The sequence below is a fragment of the Lampetra planeri genome, chromosome 15 (assembly GCF_965212315.1).
Source record: "Lampetra planeri chromosome 15, kcLamPlan1.2.h2, whole genome shotgun sequence".
Lineage (NCBI taxonomy): Eukaryota > Metazoa > Chordata > Hyperoartia > Petromyzontiformes > Petromyzontidae > Lampetra > Lampetra planeri.
Window position 1 is genome coordinate 7,845,808 of NC_136121.1, and position 20,620 is coordinate 7,866,427.

Below are 20,620 nucleotides of genomic sequence, written 5' to 3' on the forward strand. Positions count from 1 at the left end.
GGTTACATTAACAGTTTGGGTAATAAGAAGCATGACCACTCAGTCGATCTTCTTCAATCATGCATGTATGCACCCACAAGTGTAAAAGCTCAAAGAATACAAATTGTCCTTAAAAAAAACTGGTTCCCTGCAGTTTATTGGCTGCACTGTGCCAAAACCTTCAATCATGACAAAACAGTATACAGTAGAACCCAGTCACTTCATATCAACTGCTTCTTTCATGCAAAATTGTGGCATAAAATAATTAGACCACACTGGTTTGATTTTCCTTTCATTAAATCTGCCTGGTCGTTGTACGTTTTTAAAATTCCAAATGCATATTGTACGTCCCTTGCTGTGGCATTCTTTTTTTGCGGTGGTTGCAAGCAGCTTAAAACCTTTAGTGAAGCTACCACCTACCAAATGGGGTTATCCTCCTTTAGAACAGCAAGACTCCAGCTGCAGCCAGCTGTGACACAGCTAAAATGCAACGTTATTTGTTTGAGGGAGAAAAACTTGATTACCGCATCAGCTTTAAATTTATTTAAGGGGACTTTCTGTAAATCACTGCACAGAACTGTAATGTGCATATGCCAACCGTGCATTTATCCATCACATGTGCATTTTGGTACCAAGACGCATAACATTCGAAAAACTAAATAAAATTACCATCTTATTATCCGTTATACATTTTACATGTAAATTCTTTAGAAAAATTATTTTACGCAAAATACATATTTAATTGAACTCTGGGTATAAACACAAATTGGTATCAGCAGTGTGAAGTTGCATAAAAATGTCATTAAAATATACTGTAACACTTTAAAAAGGCACCAAACAAGAATTTAAAACAGCCATACGAATTGTTGATAACTTAATAGAAAAATAGCTGGAAATATATGGCACTATTTGGGTGCAAGTTTAAGTAAATAAAGATAAAACTTCAGGGAAAGACAATTATATAGTTTATTGTAATACATCTACAGGAATGCATGAAATCATTGTGGCACTGCAGGAACATTTCTAAGCCATGACAATAAACAATACAATAATGTAAAATGTTTCAAATTGTTTCCAAAAAAATGTTAATGCAATTACACAAATTCATATAACTAGAAAAATTGTCATTATTTATAGATTATCAATGAGTTTAATAGAATGCAGCAGTGTCGCAGCGATGAGTGCAAAGCACTTTCAACCCAGGGACCAAAGTTCTATTCCCGGCCTTGGCGAAACTCAGTGGCAAGTGATATGTGAAAAGACCCTGGGTCCCCGACTTCAACCTACAATGACCAGCAAGGTGAAGTATGGTCAAACGACGTTCACAACTGGCAGCATAGGAAGGCCTTCATCCCATAGTGGATTGATACATTTTTTTGTAAATATTGATGAGGTTTTTCAACACTCAAAAATAAAACTACCGTCACACTACACATCTGGATAACACTGCAAAGAAATGCATTTGTGGGAGAGGATGGTTACGGAGGACAAACTGCTTTTAGCTAAGACATTTTAGCACAATGCCACGAAAGAGAAACACAACCCAGTTCTCTCAACATTGTTTACTTTACAAAACACCATCGGTACATAGTTTAACAACCGACACTTGAACATGTTACCAATATACAATTTTACCAGGGAACAAAGTTGCTGTTCATGGAATGTCAGCGATTCAGTGCGAGCCTGTTTACGCTGTCTGTCGCAACAGTCCACTATTGATATATGCTTGCACTATTTGCCCATTGGCTTCCAAATATGTATGGCAATTATTATGTAGGTGGGCATATCACTGTGCATGTGGCTTAGATGGGACATCACAGTGAATGAAAACTCAAACCCTTTTCAGCATTTCAAAGAAATCTTTCAACGGTTTAATTTTCCAACATTTTACGGGCAGTGTTTTAAAGTCTGAATCGTTAAACTTACGCACCATCACTGTCTGTGAGAAGCTGCATACCAATTCCAGTTGTCTGGGCTGTATTCCAAAATAGAACAAGGTGCATATGATCAAGCCATTGGGGAGTTAATGCTGGAATGGTTCTCTTTTTTCCCATTACAACCAAAAAAATGACTAACACACAAAAGCCATAAAATACAATTACATTTTCCCCAAGGAAACAAAATACATTTCAACCCACGTAACATTGCCACTAAAATGTTTCTGAATTACCCAAAAAATCCATATAAAATTATCTCATTGACCAGTAGAAAACATTTGGTCCATACACTGCTGTCGAGTAAAAGTGCGAGCTATGATTTAACTGAAATAAATTTCTTCCAATTCAAAAAATGTAATTTTTAAAAATGTTATTTAAAAAAATGTCCCGACGACGTGGTGTCATCATCAATTGAAAAGAACTTCTGGCAGGGGGAGGGTGAAATGCAAGACACTGAAAACGTTACAAACATTATAAAGCATTTAAAAACATTTCTTAAATGAAAATGCAACCTCGAAATCAAATAAAAACAGCCCAATGGTACCCACAATACTCAATGAGGCAAATCATTAAAATAGTAAAGACAACAATGTTTTAATTATAAGCATTAATAGCATTGTACAAGTGGCACAGCCAGATGGGTGTTAAAGGACATACCGAGGGGGCTCAACCTGGCTTGCCGTGCCCTTCCACAACACGTGCACACGATGTGCATCGTGTATGGAGCATGCACATTGGATGCACGATGGGGGGGGGGGGTCTGGAGTGATTCAATGGGCAAGAATTACGTCCCTCCTTTGTCAACTGCCTCTCGGCTGCTGTGCCGCCTCATTAACTGCAAAATGTTAAAACACCTAACATCCAATTTACATAATTTGTTGCATCAGAACTGCTTTTTTGTGTTTAGTTTGTTGTCCGCCCACAACTCCGATTTGCACGGTAGGCTACGTCCGGTGGAACTTCAACATACATACATGTAGAAATAACAGTGTGGATACAAAGAACCAAAAACTGGAACAAAAGTCCATTGTGTAAGGAACAGTAAAAATCCAAATTGATGTATACAGTCCACGAGTGACGCAAATTAATCAGATGTAGCTATTCCAGTTGTTTACATTAAAGTCTAGCTTTATATCATTGCCATTGTTTTAATTCAATTGTTGTTTTGGAACCCAAGGAGGTGGAATACAAATGTTTCCCAAGGTGCATGTATTATGACGATGGTGCTTTCGGGGGCATCCATTATCATTTTCGCGAGCAAATACTAAAAGGCCCTTTTGGTCCTTTACACCCTCCCAAAAGGTGTTGCACAAAATGGGCTGTTGTGCAATAATTTAGCATTTAATAATTTCATTAACTGAACCCATTCCCCGACGTGTGCTTGATAAACCTACGAAAATAATTACAATGAACCACTTAGGTCGTCAATGGCTGTGTAGGGAATGAGCGAAATACAGAAGCATCTGTAGCAAAAAAAATATATAGGTGGATATTAAATATGTAAAAATAAAAAACAATCCATTGGACTAGCGAACATTAATAATATCAATCCGCGCCTATACATATTAATTCATTAACAAAGACGAATTATTTGGGGGAAAACCAATATTTTACAAGCCCTGCTAATGCATTAAGATATGCAACATAATACAGTGTGGCTACAGTACCAGTTTAAATGTGCAAAACTAAATATTTAAGTTGACAGTAGTAGACTAAAAAGCAATACAAGTTGTGCACATTGATGCACAAACTACCAAGCTAAGATTTAATTATTATTTATTTTCACGTGAATATTTTTAGCAAAGAAAATTTGCCAACCAAAATTATTTAAAAATATAGATTTCAAATGACTATCCGGTGAATAAAAACAAACTTTGCTCAAAGAACAAGTAAATAAGAATAGCTAACACATAGCGAATCTAATTTCAGTTAACTTATTGATTAAGACGATAAATATATTACTGTATTTAAAATGTGTTGTCAATTTAGTGATGTAAGAACAAGCAGGTAAATGAATCACCCAGAATTGCATAAAAGTATAAGATATTCTTCTTAAAAATACTGGCACAAAACAATAAGGCAGAAAAACGACTTTGTTTAGTAACTGTCGACCTAATGTTTGCAACACTATCCGTCATGTCATCATTGTGATATTTACAGCAAAACCTCCCAAAGCCAGTTTAAGTCAGCCAGAATTCAGCATGAGCCAAGTCGCTACTTGAAAATAAATAAAATAATCAAATTAAATAAACTAAAACCTCCAACTGGAACATTATTTGCGTGCTAATTGGGGTGCACGTGGTAGGATATGGGATTCTGCAATCAATGCCTCAGTCTACCACATTGTCGTCCGGTGACGATTTAATACCCTCTGTTGGACATTATTTTCATACATGAATTAAATACATTTACATTTCTTAAAAAATTGAAGTTTAAATAATTAAACATTTATTTTAGAAAATGTATGTAAAAAAATTCAGAGCACAATGTCATCACCGGGCCACGTGGTAAAACCGGTCCATCAGAAGGTCTCTTCAGTCCTTCCCTCACCCCAGTTTCCACCTGTGTTTCATGGTGATGGTGTACTGGATTTAAACTGTACACAAGTGATTTCGGAATTCTCATAAAATCGCACACATTTGATATTTTTAATAGTTCTTCAGTGTTCATTAATGTATTAGGTGTTAATTATGGTTCAATTAAATTGATATGTAGTTAAATTGCTAAATATAAATTATTGGCATTATAATAGAAATCCCGACCTCACCAGAAAAATACTCTCCCCTAATTAGTCCGGCTTTGAGACGTTTTAGTATTTATCACAAAATAATAGTTCCAAGCAGATGGCACAAAACATGTAATCATCTGACTTGTAAAGGGGTGGTTAAAGAAGGTGAATGGATTTTTCCAGTGTTCTCATTTGCAATGAAGTTTACTGCCAGGAAAGCAAATAACATTCTCTCGATGGCAAACAGCAGTCACCAAGAGGAAGTATCATAAGATGTCCCATTAGTAAGCATTCTGATTTTATCCAAGCCTTTCCCATGAGCGCAATCTGAAAGAATCTTGATGGAAACGATGATAGTAACCAAACCTCATTTTGATCGATGATTTGGTGTCCCTGTTTGAGTGCTGACCATCAGAACATGCTGCAGTCAGTTTTTTGGCATGTATTCTGCTGTTTAGCAACACATGATTGTTGTCAGAAACTAACAAGAACACACAGCTGGCACAATGCCTCCATGTGACAATTCCTGAAATGGTACTGGATGTATTCTTTTTCAGTTTTCATGGAAACTTCAAAGTAGCAAAAAAAACAAGTAGCAACACATGACTTTCCAAAGTACACGTGGAATTGGAAATTCTATCCACAGTAGCCGTAGGTTTGACAAATCCTCCCAACACTTTCTTACCCAGGAATGTTTAATTATACCTCCTGACATTACATCAAGTGCTCGCACGCTAAACGCAGACCGACAGCTTGATCACGAAAGCTGCCCACTCTCAAGTCTGCCGCAGTGCCACCGCCTACAAATGCTCGCCATTAGTCAAACTTGTTGATGCGAGTTGACTTGCATGATGTCTTTAAGCACATTTTTTTTATTGTGCTACAGCCCAACATATTATGAGGATAAAAGAACCCCAAAAAAAACCACAAGTGTGATTTACTTCTTGGGCTTATTGTATTTTTTTCACTTATTCGTAGGGCATCAACTTGACGTTGACAACCTTTACAGTGATTTATTGGGATAAACTCAACGCCTGCCAGATTAAATTGTACAGTGGAAAGGAATTTCAAGTACTTATGGCTTGAAAACATTTCAAACTCGAGCCATCTCGTTTTCTGCAGGAAAAAAACATGGCAGCCTTGTCGACGTTTCTGGGAGACAGGAATTCTGTATGTTCACATTTGTCATGGTGCATTGTAAAAAAAAAATGGTGTAAGGCAGTTGAGGCCATAGCCTACCTCATTTCATATTTCTAAAAATAAGTTCAGAAGATAGTTGTGTAAATTATGACATTTCCCAAAGCGATTCTTCCACCTGGCAGTGGCTCCTTGTATTCAGTGAATTTTCTTTTATTTATGAGATCAATAATGTCATACTCCAACCAATTTTGCAATGCTGCATTTTTATAATGATCGCATTTCGAAATGTGGTTGAGAACACTGCTGCATTAGCTTCATACCTTCTGCTCACCATTTGGAAAGTGTCTCATGATGAAATTGAACAAATGTTATATCACCGCATTATATCGTCAACTTCTGTGCTGTGAAATTACTACTTCACAGCGAGTTTATATTATTCTTCCCTTGATGGGAACATACATTTGGGACACAGTGACACTTGGAAAAGTAATAACCATGCAGGGGTTTAACCCACGAAGCCATTTACTACTTCCACGATACCATTAGATGTAACTAATATTCTGGACCACATTTTAGTATAGATCAGTGCCTTCTGATGGTTATAGAATAAGGCCTGCAAAGAACTAACTTAATTTATTTTTCTCAAAATAAACAATTTCTTCTCATTGGTTGGACCACAGAGCCATTTAGAACCCAATGTACATTTATGAACAAAATTTAAGGAAAACATTTTCAAACAAGGTTTGGCTTAAACAATGTCTCGTCAGGGTGTTGTTTTAATGAGTCCTTGCAGAATGCCTCAATGGCTCTCTCAGCCTTGGACGTCAAAATGAATACTCAGAATGGCAGCGAGCTTGGTTAGTGCAGGATCTCGTGGCCCACGTTGTACGGCAGCACAGAGCTCACGTAGTAGGCGACGCCAAGTGATAGCAGGGCAATGGCCAGGATAAGCATCAGGACTTTGCCAAGGCCGAGGTCAGCCACGACTTCACGCCAGGTGGAGCGCACGCTGGACAGCACTCCTTCCTCGCGTAGAACGCCTGGGTTCAGCAGGCTCTCCATTACCCTGGCAAAAATAAAGACAAAGATCCCCCAGGATAGCCTTAACAGACTGTTGCCACAAGTGCTGGCACACACACAGACACATGCAGACTTTCACAAAACATATCTAAGACAGGGGTCAACAACCTGCGGCTCTGGAGCCGCATGCGGCTCGTTTAAGGACTGCAGTGTGGCTCTTGAAATTCGAAAATAATGGCTCTTCTTGTTATTTTGGTTGCCGACCCCTGACCATGGAAGTCCAGTTCACCATGGGCAGCGGTCGACAACCTGAGGCTCCGGAGCCGTATGTGGCTCATTAAGGACTTTTTGTGACGTTATTCACATATATTGCATTTTTTTATTAACCAAATTTTTTTTATGTATCTTTTTGTTTTGGTTGCCGACCCCTGATCTAAGACATGTTATGCATACTTTTTAGCGTGGTGTTGTCCGACTTTCATTTTAACATTAAAAAATTACTTAAGATTATAACTTAATGCTCTGAAACAAATGTGATGAACTATTATCTTGCCTTGTAACATTAAACAGACGTGAGGAAAAGGTTTTCCCCCTTTTTTCTGGCAACAAAACAGGTGTTAAGATGTTAAAACACCTGTTTTGTTGCCAGAAAAAAGGGGAAAACATTTTCTCATATTTTGGTACTGCAAAGGAGGTCCCATGATTAAACAGACAGCTTCACATCATGGCTAAAGTTGCATTGTTAATTTACTGCAGTGAATTTAAAAGGTGGCATAGCTAAAGGTATAACTTCAGACAGAATAAACAATCCTCTGAGGCTCATGTGACTGGCTTGTGTGGAATGTTTCACTGCGATTAGCACGGTTGGCTACTTACGGTTTGAAAGAAGTTCAACGTGCATGCATACTTATCTGCATTTGTTTATCGAATTTATACATGTCCAGTGGTACACCCATTCTTAGTCAATTAAACTTTAACCATAACGTTTTACCTTCCAAAAAGTAATCAGCAGAATGAAATATATATTTTTTATAAAATCAACTACTGTGTGGTAAAGAGTTTTATAGAAGGATCTGTTTGTAGGGGTGTCTTAATCATCAAGTGAGGTGTAAAACATTTGGTAATCCTATATTCAGGATCCAACAGAGAATGAAAAATATCAAGAATCCAGAAATGTGCCATTAAAGCGAAGCAGATGACAGCATATGCAAAGTATCGATGTATACAAAAGGCAGATTAAATTCAGTGTGGCCTTCACTCTGGTGGGCCCCATTTCCTGCTGTTAAAGTGATTTTCTCCCCATTTCCAAAGTACTGTATCCACAGATGCCATTAAAGCTGCTTCGATTGACTCTGCTTAAAGGACATATATTTGCGAAATGCTACTTTTTCCTCACCCCCAGCTGCTCTCTCATTCCACAGGAAACATCCAACCATGACATTTGTAGAATACAGTAATACCCCGGTTTACGCCGGGGATGCGTTCCTGAATAGTGGTAAGATGAATATCGAAACGGCGTCAATTAATGAGATTTACAGGGTAGGTGGTGGAGGCGAAGGCTAAGAGGCGACGGATAACGAGACAGGACGGACAATGCGGTCAGCGACTTCAGTGTCGGTTGAGGCGATGCAAATCAGGTAGGGGTATTAATAAAGTGACGACTTATTTGCGAATCGATGTAAAAAGGGTGAGACATAAATCAGGGTATGACTGGAGCAGATTTATAAAATGATGCATCTCAATATCAAGTTTTGCAATCTGCTTAAAGCAATGTAACTTATAAGCAAAGGTTGCTTGTAGGCTGTGTTAAATTTTGCATATAAAAAAAACAACATGGACCATTCGAACTCTACAATAATAAGCAGTGGATCAGGCTTGAACTTTATTTTGCTTAACCAGGTGATAATTAAACTGGGATTACTGAAATGCTGGGAATCAGATACGTTTCTCATCTTCTCCACCAAGACATTTAAAAGCTACTACCTTTATGCATATTCTAGACTATACTGACATCATATACAAATCAACCTTTAAAACGACATTGAATTTGCAAAAGTCTATCTTTTATTCAGCGTTATGCTTCATCTTACATATTACTCCACTCAACACTGTGATCTTTACTCAAAGGCTGGTTATCAACCACGTTCAACTCGGGAGATTCATTGGACCTATTATTCTATAATCCATACGCACATAACTCTGTCCTTTACCTATCCAAAGTGTTTATTCAGAACCAAAGCCCTTGAAATATTAGATGCCCCACAACATTAACGTGTATTAAATCAAGCAGTCATTCTCTGTTCATATCCCAAACACCCGAAATTCCATCGCTTTAGAAATGTCTTCCATTACTCTCCCATGTAAATCAACATTTGAAGCTAAACTGTCAATTCTTTGATAACCTCACTTGCAATTTTCATCCAATAACTGTTCATTATTTCTGTAACCTAATTGGTAATTGTACTCTGCCCCAGCCATATTAGGCTCCAGAGAAATTATTACTCTGCAATGATTTATGTTTGTGCACTATTTTAGAGCACTCAAGTGACAGTTGTTTTTGTTTCTATTTCTATTTTCCTTCATTGTTGTCCTTTTGGCATTTTGATGACCCAGATCACTCTTGCGAATTAAGGCTATCTTGGCGTCTTCAATTAAACATATAAACACCCAGCAGCCGCCTACACAAGACTGCATTATGAAAACAAAGGTGACACACTCATTTCACCGAGATGCCACCAATCTGAAAAATCAGTGTATGCAATTTTCATTGCTCGGATGATTGCATTTACATAGAGAAATACATGACGTGCCTAATCGGCATTCAAAATGAACAGAACACATCCACACAGGTCGACTGTACTGCAAAAGCTCAAGAAGAGAGCAGTGTTATGTGACATGGCTTCGAGACATTGTTTACAACACAGTTCACAATACTCCATAATCACACGCGCTAAAAGAGAGGCTTTACTCAAGTCAGCAGGGGCATTTATGGCATTTAATTACCAACATCACATGCGTACTCTTGTACATCTACGTTGTATACTAATATCTGAAATTATTGTATTTAGAACAAAAACTGATAGTGAACACAAAATATAAAATCTGCCTATGAACTTAATGCATTCATAAATAATTATGTACATATGCTGAATACACAAAAGTGAGTGTGACTTAGTGGAAAGTCGGTGCTATTTTAATCTTGTTCATTTCCATATGCCATTACAAGAATCAATATAGTAAGTGAGCTTCGCTTAGAGATCTAAATATTGTAATATCCATATAATTTCACCTGTCATTATTTTTCAGGAACAATTTTCAATTAAATTTCCAATCACAACCAAAAACTAACAGTAAAGCCACAAGTGTAATCTCTAATATTTTTTCATTCATAATCTGTAATATTTTTTCATACATTATTTGTCTTTTCGACGTGGGTGTTGTTTGTATGAAAACATGTTAATATTTTGCCTAAAATTGGGTGTTGTTTGTATGAAAACATGTTAATATTTTGCCCAAAATTGGGTGTTGTTTATATGAAAACAAGTTAATATTTTGCCTAAAAGTCTAATTTTGTTTACCCCCTTGCTTTATGTGGAGCTATGTGATCCATTCTCTATATCTGCTAACTTTTTCATTGTTTATTTTACCAATCTGTGGGGACTGCTCCATCATTATACTCTGTAATCATAGATGCACCCTAGTGTCGGGGCTAAGTTACATACAAAAATACTCAACTGCCTGACCTCACATAAGTATGCATGCAAAACTTATTTCGCACCAAACGTAGCAAACACACTTTCTCACTGGCCACCCAAAGAACAAAGCAATCAGACATTAAAGCCAGCTAGCCAACAATAAGCCTCGGGCACAAGGGACACCTTCATAAATCGATACTCACTGGTGCCATAAATTACCTACTTCAAGAATATATATAACAGAAAATCTGTTTTGGAGAAGACAAATGGATTGCAATGGACTGCCATAAAATCATCTTGTACACTCAGCCTTTTGCATTTAAAATAAGTATGACCACCAATTTATATGTAAGATCTTTAGTCTATCAGCAGGATACACATATATTACATAGCTGTCAACCAATATTTTCAGCCAGTGAAAATAAAGGGTATGGTATTTACACTGTGCAGAACTATATACAATATACATTGAAAATATTTGGTAGACATTGTATTTTGAGGCTATCATTAAACTACCTTTAACAATGAGGACATTAAAAGTTTAAAGATAAATGTAATAGAATCAATATAATTTAATAAATATTTGAATATAACATTCATGATACTTAAGTCATGGGGATAAAAGCAATATAAAAACGTAAAAAAACAAGTCATAATACAACACTGCCATTATTGTCGATTAAGACACTAAAAAGTGTACGAACTTTCCCCATGCTAACATGTCTTGTAAAATATGATTATCGTAACCCACCCAACGGCTACACGGCCATGACAATGTTCAGTGTCAGGTTTAACGTGGAGAAACTAAAGATTAATTATTTCATTACAAGTAGGATACGAATTTGTTCACATGAATGGGTAAGTGCTAAAATGATGTACTATTTATTAAACCTGCTCACGTATATTTATACAATAGTTTAATTTAAAAAAATTAGATACCTGTATGCTTTTCCATACATTGATTTCTTTGTTATAATTATGTTTTAATTACCTTAAATATTCAGACCATTAAAGTAATTGTTTCACATCCCAAGAGGATATTTGTTATTTAGTGCTGCCTCTGGCAAAAAAATGTCCTTCAAAATGTATGCATGGAAAATCTTAGAATGGGCAAATGCAAGTTAGTGAGAAAACAATGATCACTGTTGTAATAAACTCGTTTTGTTTATGCATAAACAATATGCCTATAATTATTTTAGAGCATTCATATTAATTTTTATAACCAAAGCTTAAAATGTAGATTTAATGACATTTTATGGTGTCATTTTGACAGCACTTCTTCATATTTTCCTTAATTTATGGTTATGTTAAACTCGCCTAGAGTTTTTTGTATTAATAATTCAGCACTTCCTGAACATACAACATGCATACGCAGCAAAATTAATAATTTACTAAACTAATTATTAGCTACAAAACGTTATACATCCATTGAAAACAATTTGTTTAAAGAGAATGTGTCTACTGTGTAATAATTTCAAGAGGACTAATTTTAACCTTTTAATTCTTTAATAAACACAACTTAATTTATACCATTAATATGATAATTGGACAAAATGTAATATTGCATATCACCTTATATGCATTTCCAATACAGGTTCGAAGCATTCCTGTAGATATGTGAAATACAATATGCAAACAGTAACTGGCATCTATGGTTGCAAGCACCCTGAACAAATCCCAGGAATGTGTACTGCTGCTGCTTCTAACCAACACATAACCTACAGGCTTAACGTCGGGGTTGCATTCCTGGAAAATGTGACTTAAATTGAAGCAACGTTAAGTGAAGCAACGTGAAGCAAAGCCTACTTTCCCATAAGAAACAATGCAAATAGGGGAGGTCATGTTCCTGTGAAATTTCCTATCACACTTAAGAATATGATAAACATTCTTAACATATACATTTAATGTAAAAACTAATAACACTACTGATTAACCGTTGCTAGAAGTAGAGAAAAGGTTAGTTTAGGTTAACACTCACCCGTGTGTGCTATGAAGGGCCATTGCCCGAAACGTCGCCGATTTTATAGTTTTCTTTTCAGGCCACACACAATGTGGATCATTGACGAATGTGTCGAGTTAATTTTTTGGGAGAATTCATCTCAGGTCAGCTGGGTTCGTAGCACAGTGCACTAATCACTGTACCAAAGACCCCCCTGTAGCCTTTAACAGACTAGTGGCAAGTGCTATTAGCGAGTAGCACTTGTGAAGGCCGGCACGGCACACGAGGAGGCGGGTGGGCCAGCATCACGCACGCCCGGCCACCTTTGTCTCCCAAGTGGCGACGTTTAATACACACCACACCAGGTATTCATTTGGGGCTGAGTCGAACTATGGGAGGCCCAGGACATGATTGAGATAATCGCTGCCACTGATGTTGATAGTGGTGGTTGTGGGCAGGAATTAAACTTGGGTCTTTGCCGGGTTTGTATGCACAGCTCACCAACCACTGTGCCACCCCATTCACAACAATAACCGCCATTCGCTACGAAGTGGCGATGACATCACTAAAATTAACCGAGATGAGGGTACGCCGCCCCGTACTTTATAATTCCGCATACTGTATCATTTTGCTCACCCATGTAGCCCAAGAAAGCGAGGACTTGCAGTAGTCTGGCCGCGTAGATATACACTGGGCCAGTAGCGTGTGTCGCCTTGCAATGCACGTGGCATGCAGCCATGGAAATTAGTTGCCCACCAGCAGCGACGTTAGAGCGATACCACACAACGTTAAATGCTTAAATGGGTAGTGATTCATCGGTGAGGTTGCAGCGAAACGTTAAAGGGGCTGATGTTAAGCGAGGAGTGATTGTACTAGGAACCTCATTACTACAAGGACAATTTCTTCACCAAGTACCTATTATGGTTTTTATTTTAATTTCCAGTATATGGCTCGCATAACAGCAGTTTCTAAATGTGGTGCAGTGATACAATTTTGACTTTTATATTAAAGTTACAAACCACAGCAGCAAAACGTGTAACAAAAAATTACCTTGATATTATTTGGTTTTGTTTTTCTAAATATGCAGTGATGAGGCTATGTAACATTCAAGGAGTGAACCAAGAGAAGATTTATAAAGTTGTTCAAAATACCTATTACAAATTAAACCCTAATCACATGTACTACCATATATGAAATACTTTACTTAATTCATTTTACCTGAAACAGCCAAACCAATTAACATTCCTTGCACGATTTTTCCAAAATGTCTTGAATAAGATTACATTTTAGGCTGTTAAATATTACACAAGTTTTAGCTTAAAGTACATTAAAGAGATTGCCAATTAAATTACATTTACTTTCCATTATATATTCATTCAGGCTACCATTCATTTAAAATAGGTATATATGGCTTAAACTTTGGTGAATACCACTGTGTATCTTGCGTTTCGAGCCTAAGATGTTCAAAACAAGTGAGTAGAGTTTAAAGTATTACAAAGAAACAGCATAATATTACCATGAGTTTGAAAAAAAAAATACTGGCATAACCTCAGGCCAAACAAAACATTACAGAGGTTTCATGTTTTGGAAACAAAAACGGTTATAGACACGAAATGGAAATGCAGCTGCCAAAAGAGAGGAGTGGACAATCGAACAAAAATCTGTGCAAAATCCCGAAGTGGTGGTTTTGTAAAAATGATGACACTTTATATATATATTTTTTAGAAGGTCAGGAGTAAATTTTTCAGTCAGAAAGTGGATGTCAGGGTTAAAAATGAAAATCACATCATAATGCGCAATCACTGGAGAGAAACACATGCAGGAGAGGGTTGCCAGCTGGGCTTATGCCCAGGCCCTCTCCTCTTTCAAGTGCCCTTCTTACACCTCACAAACCGTTGTTCCTTTTTGGGAATTCAAATAATTGTTAAAGTGCCCTGCCTTTGTAAGCAACTAAATCAGACCTTATGTACAGGGTGCTTAACAAAATATGTTAACACTTATATGGGACTATCATTTTTAATGGGAAAACAACGGATAATATACTGTAACATGATAACACATGTATGTTAATAGCTTCTCCAGGTGGTCTCTAGAGCCCGGAGGCACATTTCTTGTGGTATATTGTTGCATATCCTCACAAGTGTTCAAACAAATTTTAAGCACCCTGCATATTGGGATAAAAATGGCACCACCATCCAAAATAATGGTGGCTTCTTATGAAGCCAGTTGAGAAGTTATAAGCCTCATCTAGGTTAGTATGCATGCATAAAGCCATCTCTAGAGTTGCTATATAGGCAGTCTTTGTACGCGATACATATATATCGTATTTTCCCTCATATAACCCGCGGGGTATACCACTTTTTACAAACAAAACAAGACCCTGCGGGGTATATGGAGATGCGGGCTATCCCAAAAATATTTTACACGTGTGACATGTCATAACTCGTTTAATTTGTTCATGGTAGGACTATCCACTATGCAACACTTACCTTTGACTAAAGCACTGCTGAATAAACCACTAATATTAAAATTGCACATGTTATCTTATCACGTTTTAAATTATTCGAATTGTTCGTACAATGTTTACATTGTGCAATGGGAAGGGCCTTAAAAAGCGTCTACCAGACGCGGAATCATAATTGCCGAGTCCCTTAGATCGCTGCTATTGGCTGAGCACTAAACAGTCGCGACCATGAGCTTTGTTTCAAACTTCCAATGGCTTTGTTGCCAGGAGACAATGACATTACCATAGTGCCGCTATTGTCTGCGCAGTGCACAATCTACCAGTGCTGAAACTGTACAGGGGTAACTACCGGTCCAGTAGCTATAATATGATGAGTTCGAATGCTGGTAAGCCTAATAGTACGCTTACTTACTTATCTACCAGTTATGTGCTACTTATTTATTGGATATTTACTTTAATTACTTATTTACTGTTTTAAGTTCGCTCGTTTCCAGTTAGTTTGTTTTCTTTGTGCACGTTATATGAATGTTATTGATAGTGGAATGTATTAAAAATGTAAACTTTGTATTAATATGATGGAATTAAGCTGCGGTAACGACGTTAAAGATATGAATGCATGCGGGGTATATGACGATGTGGACTATCTGAAATTTGTTTAACACAAAACGCTATTTTTGCAGGGTATATGCGTCTGCGGGTTATATGCGTATGCGGGCTATATGCGGGAAAATACGGTAAATTGCTATTTTTTAAGCTGAACCTCCGATAGTACTTTTAATGATGTACAATGAAAACAATTAGAATGGATATCTGTGCACAAGGACCAAATAATTTCAACATAAAATAAGTACCATTGTGTCCAAACAGAGACATCCCTGATTACACGTGCATTACCTGATGCAATTTGTAATGTGGCCAGTATTGTGAGCATGCAGTCAAATGACTGGCCTTCTCATATTTTTTCCGGCACAATCGGCAACTTAAAATGCTTGTTTATCTGCACACACGAGCCGTACCCTTCGTTCTCGGCGAGTGAAATGGCTCCCATGCTCCCCATGGTGGGTGGCGTGCCAGCAGCTAGCCCCTTCCCCTCTTGCTCCTCCAGAGACTCCAAGAGACGGAGCACCTCTTTGCACACTCCACGTCTCCGAGCCAGGACCAGTGGGGTGGCACCCTGGTGGTTGCTGTGTGCAGAAAAAAAAGAACAAAAAAAATCACTCAATGCCCATCGCCACAGCACATCAATATTCAGCAGCACAGTGTCGCACTAAATAACGTAGGGGCGTTAAAGTGAAAAACAGACAAACAATTCTTCAAAGCAGACACTGTACTCCGTGCCACTGTTATATGCATCCTCCTTTATGCATAATGAGTGGCCCTATGCCAATAGGGAGTATCGTGGCTGGATCAGACATCAGGCACAATCAAAAGGAGCGTCCACATTTGAGAGCAGATGTTGTTGGAGACACTAAATTAGGTGAATATTATGGATAGTTGCTGGCACTGTGGAAATTAATAGCAACTCAACAGCACAACCAGAATCAGAAAGATAAGAAACGTATGTACAATTATGCACGTCCAGAATAGACAACAACAATCATGATGGACCATACGCTTAAAAAAATGCACCGTACATTGCAATATCGTTAGCACAAGAAACACTATGAAATAGAAAACTAAAATCTGGATGATAAAAGCGTGCCTTTGTGATTGCAATGTCCATACAATAAGCTTGTTTCCAAGCAGAATGACAAAGTGAATATGGATAGTTGCTGGCACTGTGGAAATTAATAGCAACTCAACAGCACAACCAAGTTCATGGCCGGAGAAATGAAAATATACAGCCTTGAGTAATTACGCAGTGCGCCTGGATAATGGGGCGGTTCTGGAGATAATGAGACGCCAGAGGTTCACATGTCACAAGACTTGTCATCTTCACACACATATATTGATTGTGGCACGATGTTCAAGCGAGATGAGAGCGCACCCTTACAGCGTAGCCCTGGTGGGGACACGGAGTAATCATCTATTTTAGATAGTCTGGCATGACACATTAGGTTCAAACATTCTCCGATGCACATTAAAGAAAATGATAATTATGTACATATCATTACTGGGAAATATCACAAGGGGTGAACATTTTAAGTTATCATAGCAAAGATGAGTACAACATATGCTTCCCTCGTAACTGGCAAAGCGGGACCTATAATGTCTAGAAGCAGACACAAAAGCCATCTTGGTAGCCTTCGAAAAGGTGTCCTGCTGTGCAGTTTAATGTCTGTCACACAGCAGCATCACATGCTTCAGTCAAACGCACATTTTAAAAGGAAATCCAAAGATGCACCGAGCCATCAATTATAATGGATTATTGAAGTCACAACATATGCACTCGCATAAGAATGGATGTTTTTGCTTTATATATTTTATATGCTCCAGTGATCCCTGCAACCACAAGGCCATTACAAACACGACAATACTAAACAAACACGATGCTTGAAGAAAGCAAAGCTCACTGAATTGGAGGGGGAATACATTTTACACCACTACTCCTTACAGCCTACGCCGCATGTTCATAAGAAAACGACTCAATTAATTGCTATTATTTTTAAATAAGGAGCAGTGACATGGTCAAATATATTAAAGTTCAGGGCACAAACAATTTGATTTAAATGCAATCTCAATTTCCAAACCATAATCCCATCAATAACTGCATGAATCAATGTTAATCTAATAAAGCATATTATTGAAGAATAACCCAAATAAAAGAGTTTCCAATAATATCTGTGGTGATTAATCTCAGGCATTTAAAATATTGCTCCTAAAGCTAAATATTGCTAAAAAAAATACACCCTCCAAATGCAGCCCCACAACCAATAACTCCTCTGTAACCACTTTCAGCAACCGCAAATACCACCTAGCTCCCTCCGGCAAATCCACCATAACTACCACGATAAACTAAATGACAACACCACTATCACCAGTGGCTCCAATACAACCACTACCACCACATTTAGACACTCAACCACTAACCACACCTGTAACAGCTCCACCACAACCAAAACACCTCCACCTCAAGCAGCTTCTACCACTTCCACAATCAACTCCAGCAGCTTCACCACCACCACCTCCGACTCCAAGCAATGCATCTGCCACCACCAGCTAACCACAACCAGCATCAACCACTCTCACCACTCCCAGCACCTCCGATTAGCACGGTTGACTACGTACGGTGCGAAAGAAGTTCAACATACATACATTTACTGCCACCAATACCACAACCTCCATCATCACTACCAACAGCTTAACCTCTACAATGACCAGCCCTAAACTACATTCACCCTCATCACCTCCGCTTTATTCTTACCGACACCTCCACCCTCACCATTACAAACACCTCTCCACTCACCACCACTTTCACTACCATGCCACTCACCACTGTGATGCCACCCTCACCAACACTCTCATGTCCTCCATCTCCACCACAACTGCCATGGCAGTTACACCACAGCACTGACCACTACCCTCATTACCACCACCCTAACCTTCTGTAGCCTCACCACCACAGCACTCACCACCACCCCCCTTTACCACTATCCTGACCCCCGGGGGTCCACCCTTACCACCAGAACCCTCAACATGACAGCACTCAATAATACTGTTACATGACTCGCCACCAAACCCAACCTCACATACACCACCCACAACACAGCATTACAATACCCACCACCATCATCGTCGTCTTCACCGCCACGCGTCACCACCACACCTTCCATATCACCATCATTAACCCACACCACCATCCATCCTCATTAGCACCACCTTCACCACTACCACGCACAACATTCTCACAAAAGATTCCCCGTATAGCCTTAACAGACTGTTGGGGCAAGTACTGTTAGCGAGTGGCACCTATGCACTATAAACGCCGGTACGGCCACACTAGGGGGTGGGTGTCCAACACCACGCCCGGCCGCCTTTGTCTCCCCCAGTGGCGATGTTAACACACCGCACCAGGCACTTCTCACACCCGCCCACCCCACACTCAACCATCACGACACTCACTATACAACTCAACCTCACCAGCACCTTCAACACCACCACCACTACCCATAATATTCATAGTATAGGTTTTTGGGTCAGATCGCGTTATTTATAAATGTGTCGTAACCCTCCACCACCCGACACGGCCAAACAGTAAAAAAATGTGTCACGTTTTTCAAAGGACAAAACAATTCACTTCTTTAGCCCACCGGTGTGCTGAAGAGATAATCAACAGCACCACCACCACGACATTTGCCCTCCCTCTCCCATCAACATCTCCCTTCCAACCCCTGTACCCGAGGTCCGGCCTGAGCCCGCTGGCCACGAGGAAGCGCACGGTGTCCCCGTGTCCGCACAGGTGCAGCGCCGTGTTGCCCTGCGCGTCGGTGGCCGCCAGGTCGACCCCGTGCCGCAGCAGGAGGCGGCACACGGGCAGGTGACCCCGGGCCGCGGCGAGATGCAGCGGAGTGCGGCCGCGGGCGTCGGGCGCGCAGGGGTCCGAGCCGCTCTCGAGCATGCGGCGAGCGGCCGCCGCGTCGCCCTGGGCACAGGCCCGCAGCAGCGGGGAGGCCAGAGGGCCCGCGTCGGCCACCAGCACGTACGCCATTCACGATGCTAAATACACCAACACAATGATGATACTTCCTACACGGAATAATCACAGCACACGGTGGGAACGCTACCCCCCCCACCCCCTCCTTTTTTGTTTTCGTTACGGCGATGTTATGACGATAGGTGAAGTAAACGCATTGTTGCGCCGATGTTGATGTTTTCTTTTCTTATGCTTCTTCTTCTTCCAGCGATTCAAGTTGCGGGTTAATTATTTATCAACGTGCGCCACTGTTAGTCACTGAATGTCGCTCTGGCCGCTTTCAACGTTGTGGTGGTGTGTGGTGTTGTGTGGAACGGGAGGGGGTCCAGGTGGGAGGTCTCACAGCTCGAGGTATGGGTCGCGAGACGCGGCTCACGGTTGCTTGTTGTTTTTGACGGCTATCTCCAACACGGAGACATCAAGAGACGACGACGACAACAAAAACAAAAGCGCTGGATCCGCGTAGCCGCCACCGCCACCACCGCCGTCGCCGCTGTCGTCTCCTGGCTGTGGGGGTGGTAGGCGGGGCCGGGGACTTGAGGGCAAATAGTGGGCGGTCCCACCCTAGTAGCCCCGCCCTCACTCTCCACACTCGCCCCGCCCCCAGCTTCACTAGCCCCGCCCCCACTAGCCCCACCTTCACTAGCCCCACCCCCATCTTCACTAGCCCCGCCCCCACTAGCCCCGCCCTCACTCCCCACACTCGCCCCGCCCCCACCTTTACTAGCCCCACCCCCACTAGCCCCACCCCTACTAGCCCCGCCCTCACTAGCCCCACCCCCACTAGCCCCACCCCCACTAGCCCCACTCTCACTCTCCACACTCGCCCCGCCCCCACCTTCACTAGCCCCACCTCTACTAGCCCCACCCCCACTAGCCCCACCCCTACTAGCCCCACCCCCACTAGCCCCACCCCTACTAGCCCCACCCCCACTAGCCCCACCCCTACTAGCCCCACCTCCACTAGCACCGCCCCCACTAGCCCCACCCAATCCCCACGAGCCCCCGCCCCTCCACCCACACCTAGCCCCGCCCTGACTACACCGCCCCCACTGTGTACGGGTCCCCGAATGCAAATGCTGAGA

General features: G+C 40.4%; 1 protein-coding gene across 1 annotated transcript; it reads right to left on the minus strand.

Annotated features, from left to right (window-relative positions):
• Positions 1 to 5,969: 5,969 nt before the first annotated feature.
• ANKRD46 (ankyrin repeat domain 46) lies at positions 5,970 to 19,644 on the minus strand. The gene is made up of 3 exons (XM_078600961.1): positions 19,240 to 19,644; positions 15,919 to 16,086; positions 5,970 to 6,850 (listed from the first exon to the last, which is right to left on the minus strand). Exons 1-3 carry the CDS (start codon positions 19,548 to 19,550, stop codon positions 6,643 to 6,645), a joined length of 687 nt encoding a protein of 228 aa, XP_078457087.1. The 5' UTR covers positions 19,551 to 19,644; the 3' UTR covers positions 5,970 to 6,642.
• Positions 19,645 to 20,620: the final 976 nt, after the last annotated feature.

Excerpts from the sequence above, each read along its gene's own strand:
- ANKRD46 (XM_078600961.1), bottom strand. The coding sequence starts at position 19,550 with ATGGCGTACGTGCTGGTGGCCGACGCGGGCCCTCTGGCCTCCCCGCTG. Across the intron at positions 16,087-19,239 it reads GGGCTCAGGCCGGACCTCGG|CAACCACCAGGGTGCCACCC; the intron begins GTACAGGGGTTG and ends TTCTGCACACAG. Across the intron at positions 6,851-15,918 it reads TCACTCGCCGAGAACGAAGG|GGTAATGGAGAGCCTGCTGA; the intron begins GTACGGCTCGTG and ends TATTTTTGCCAG.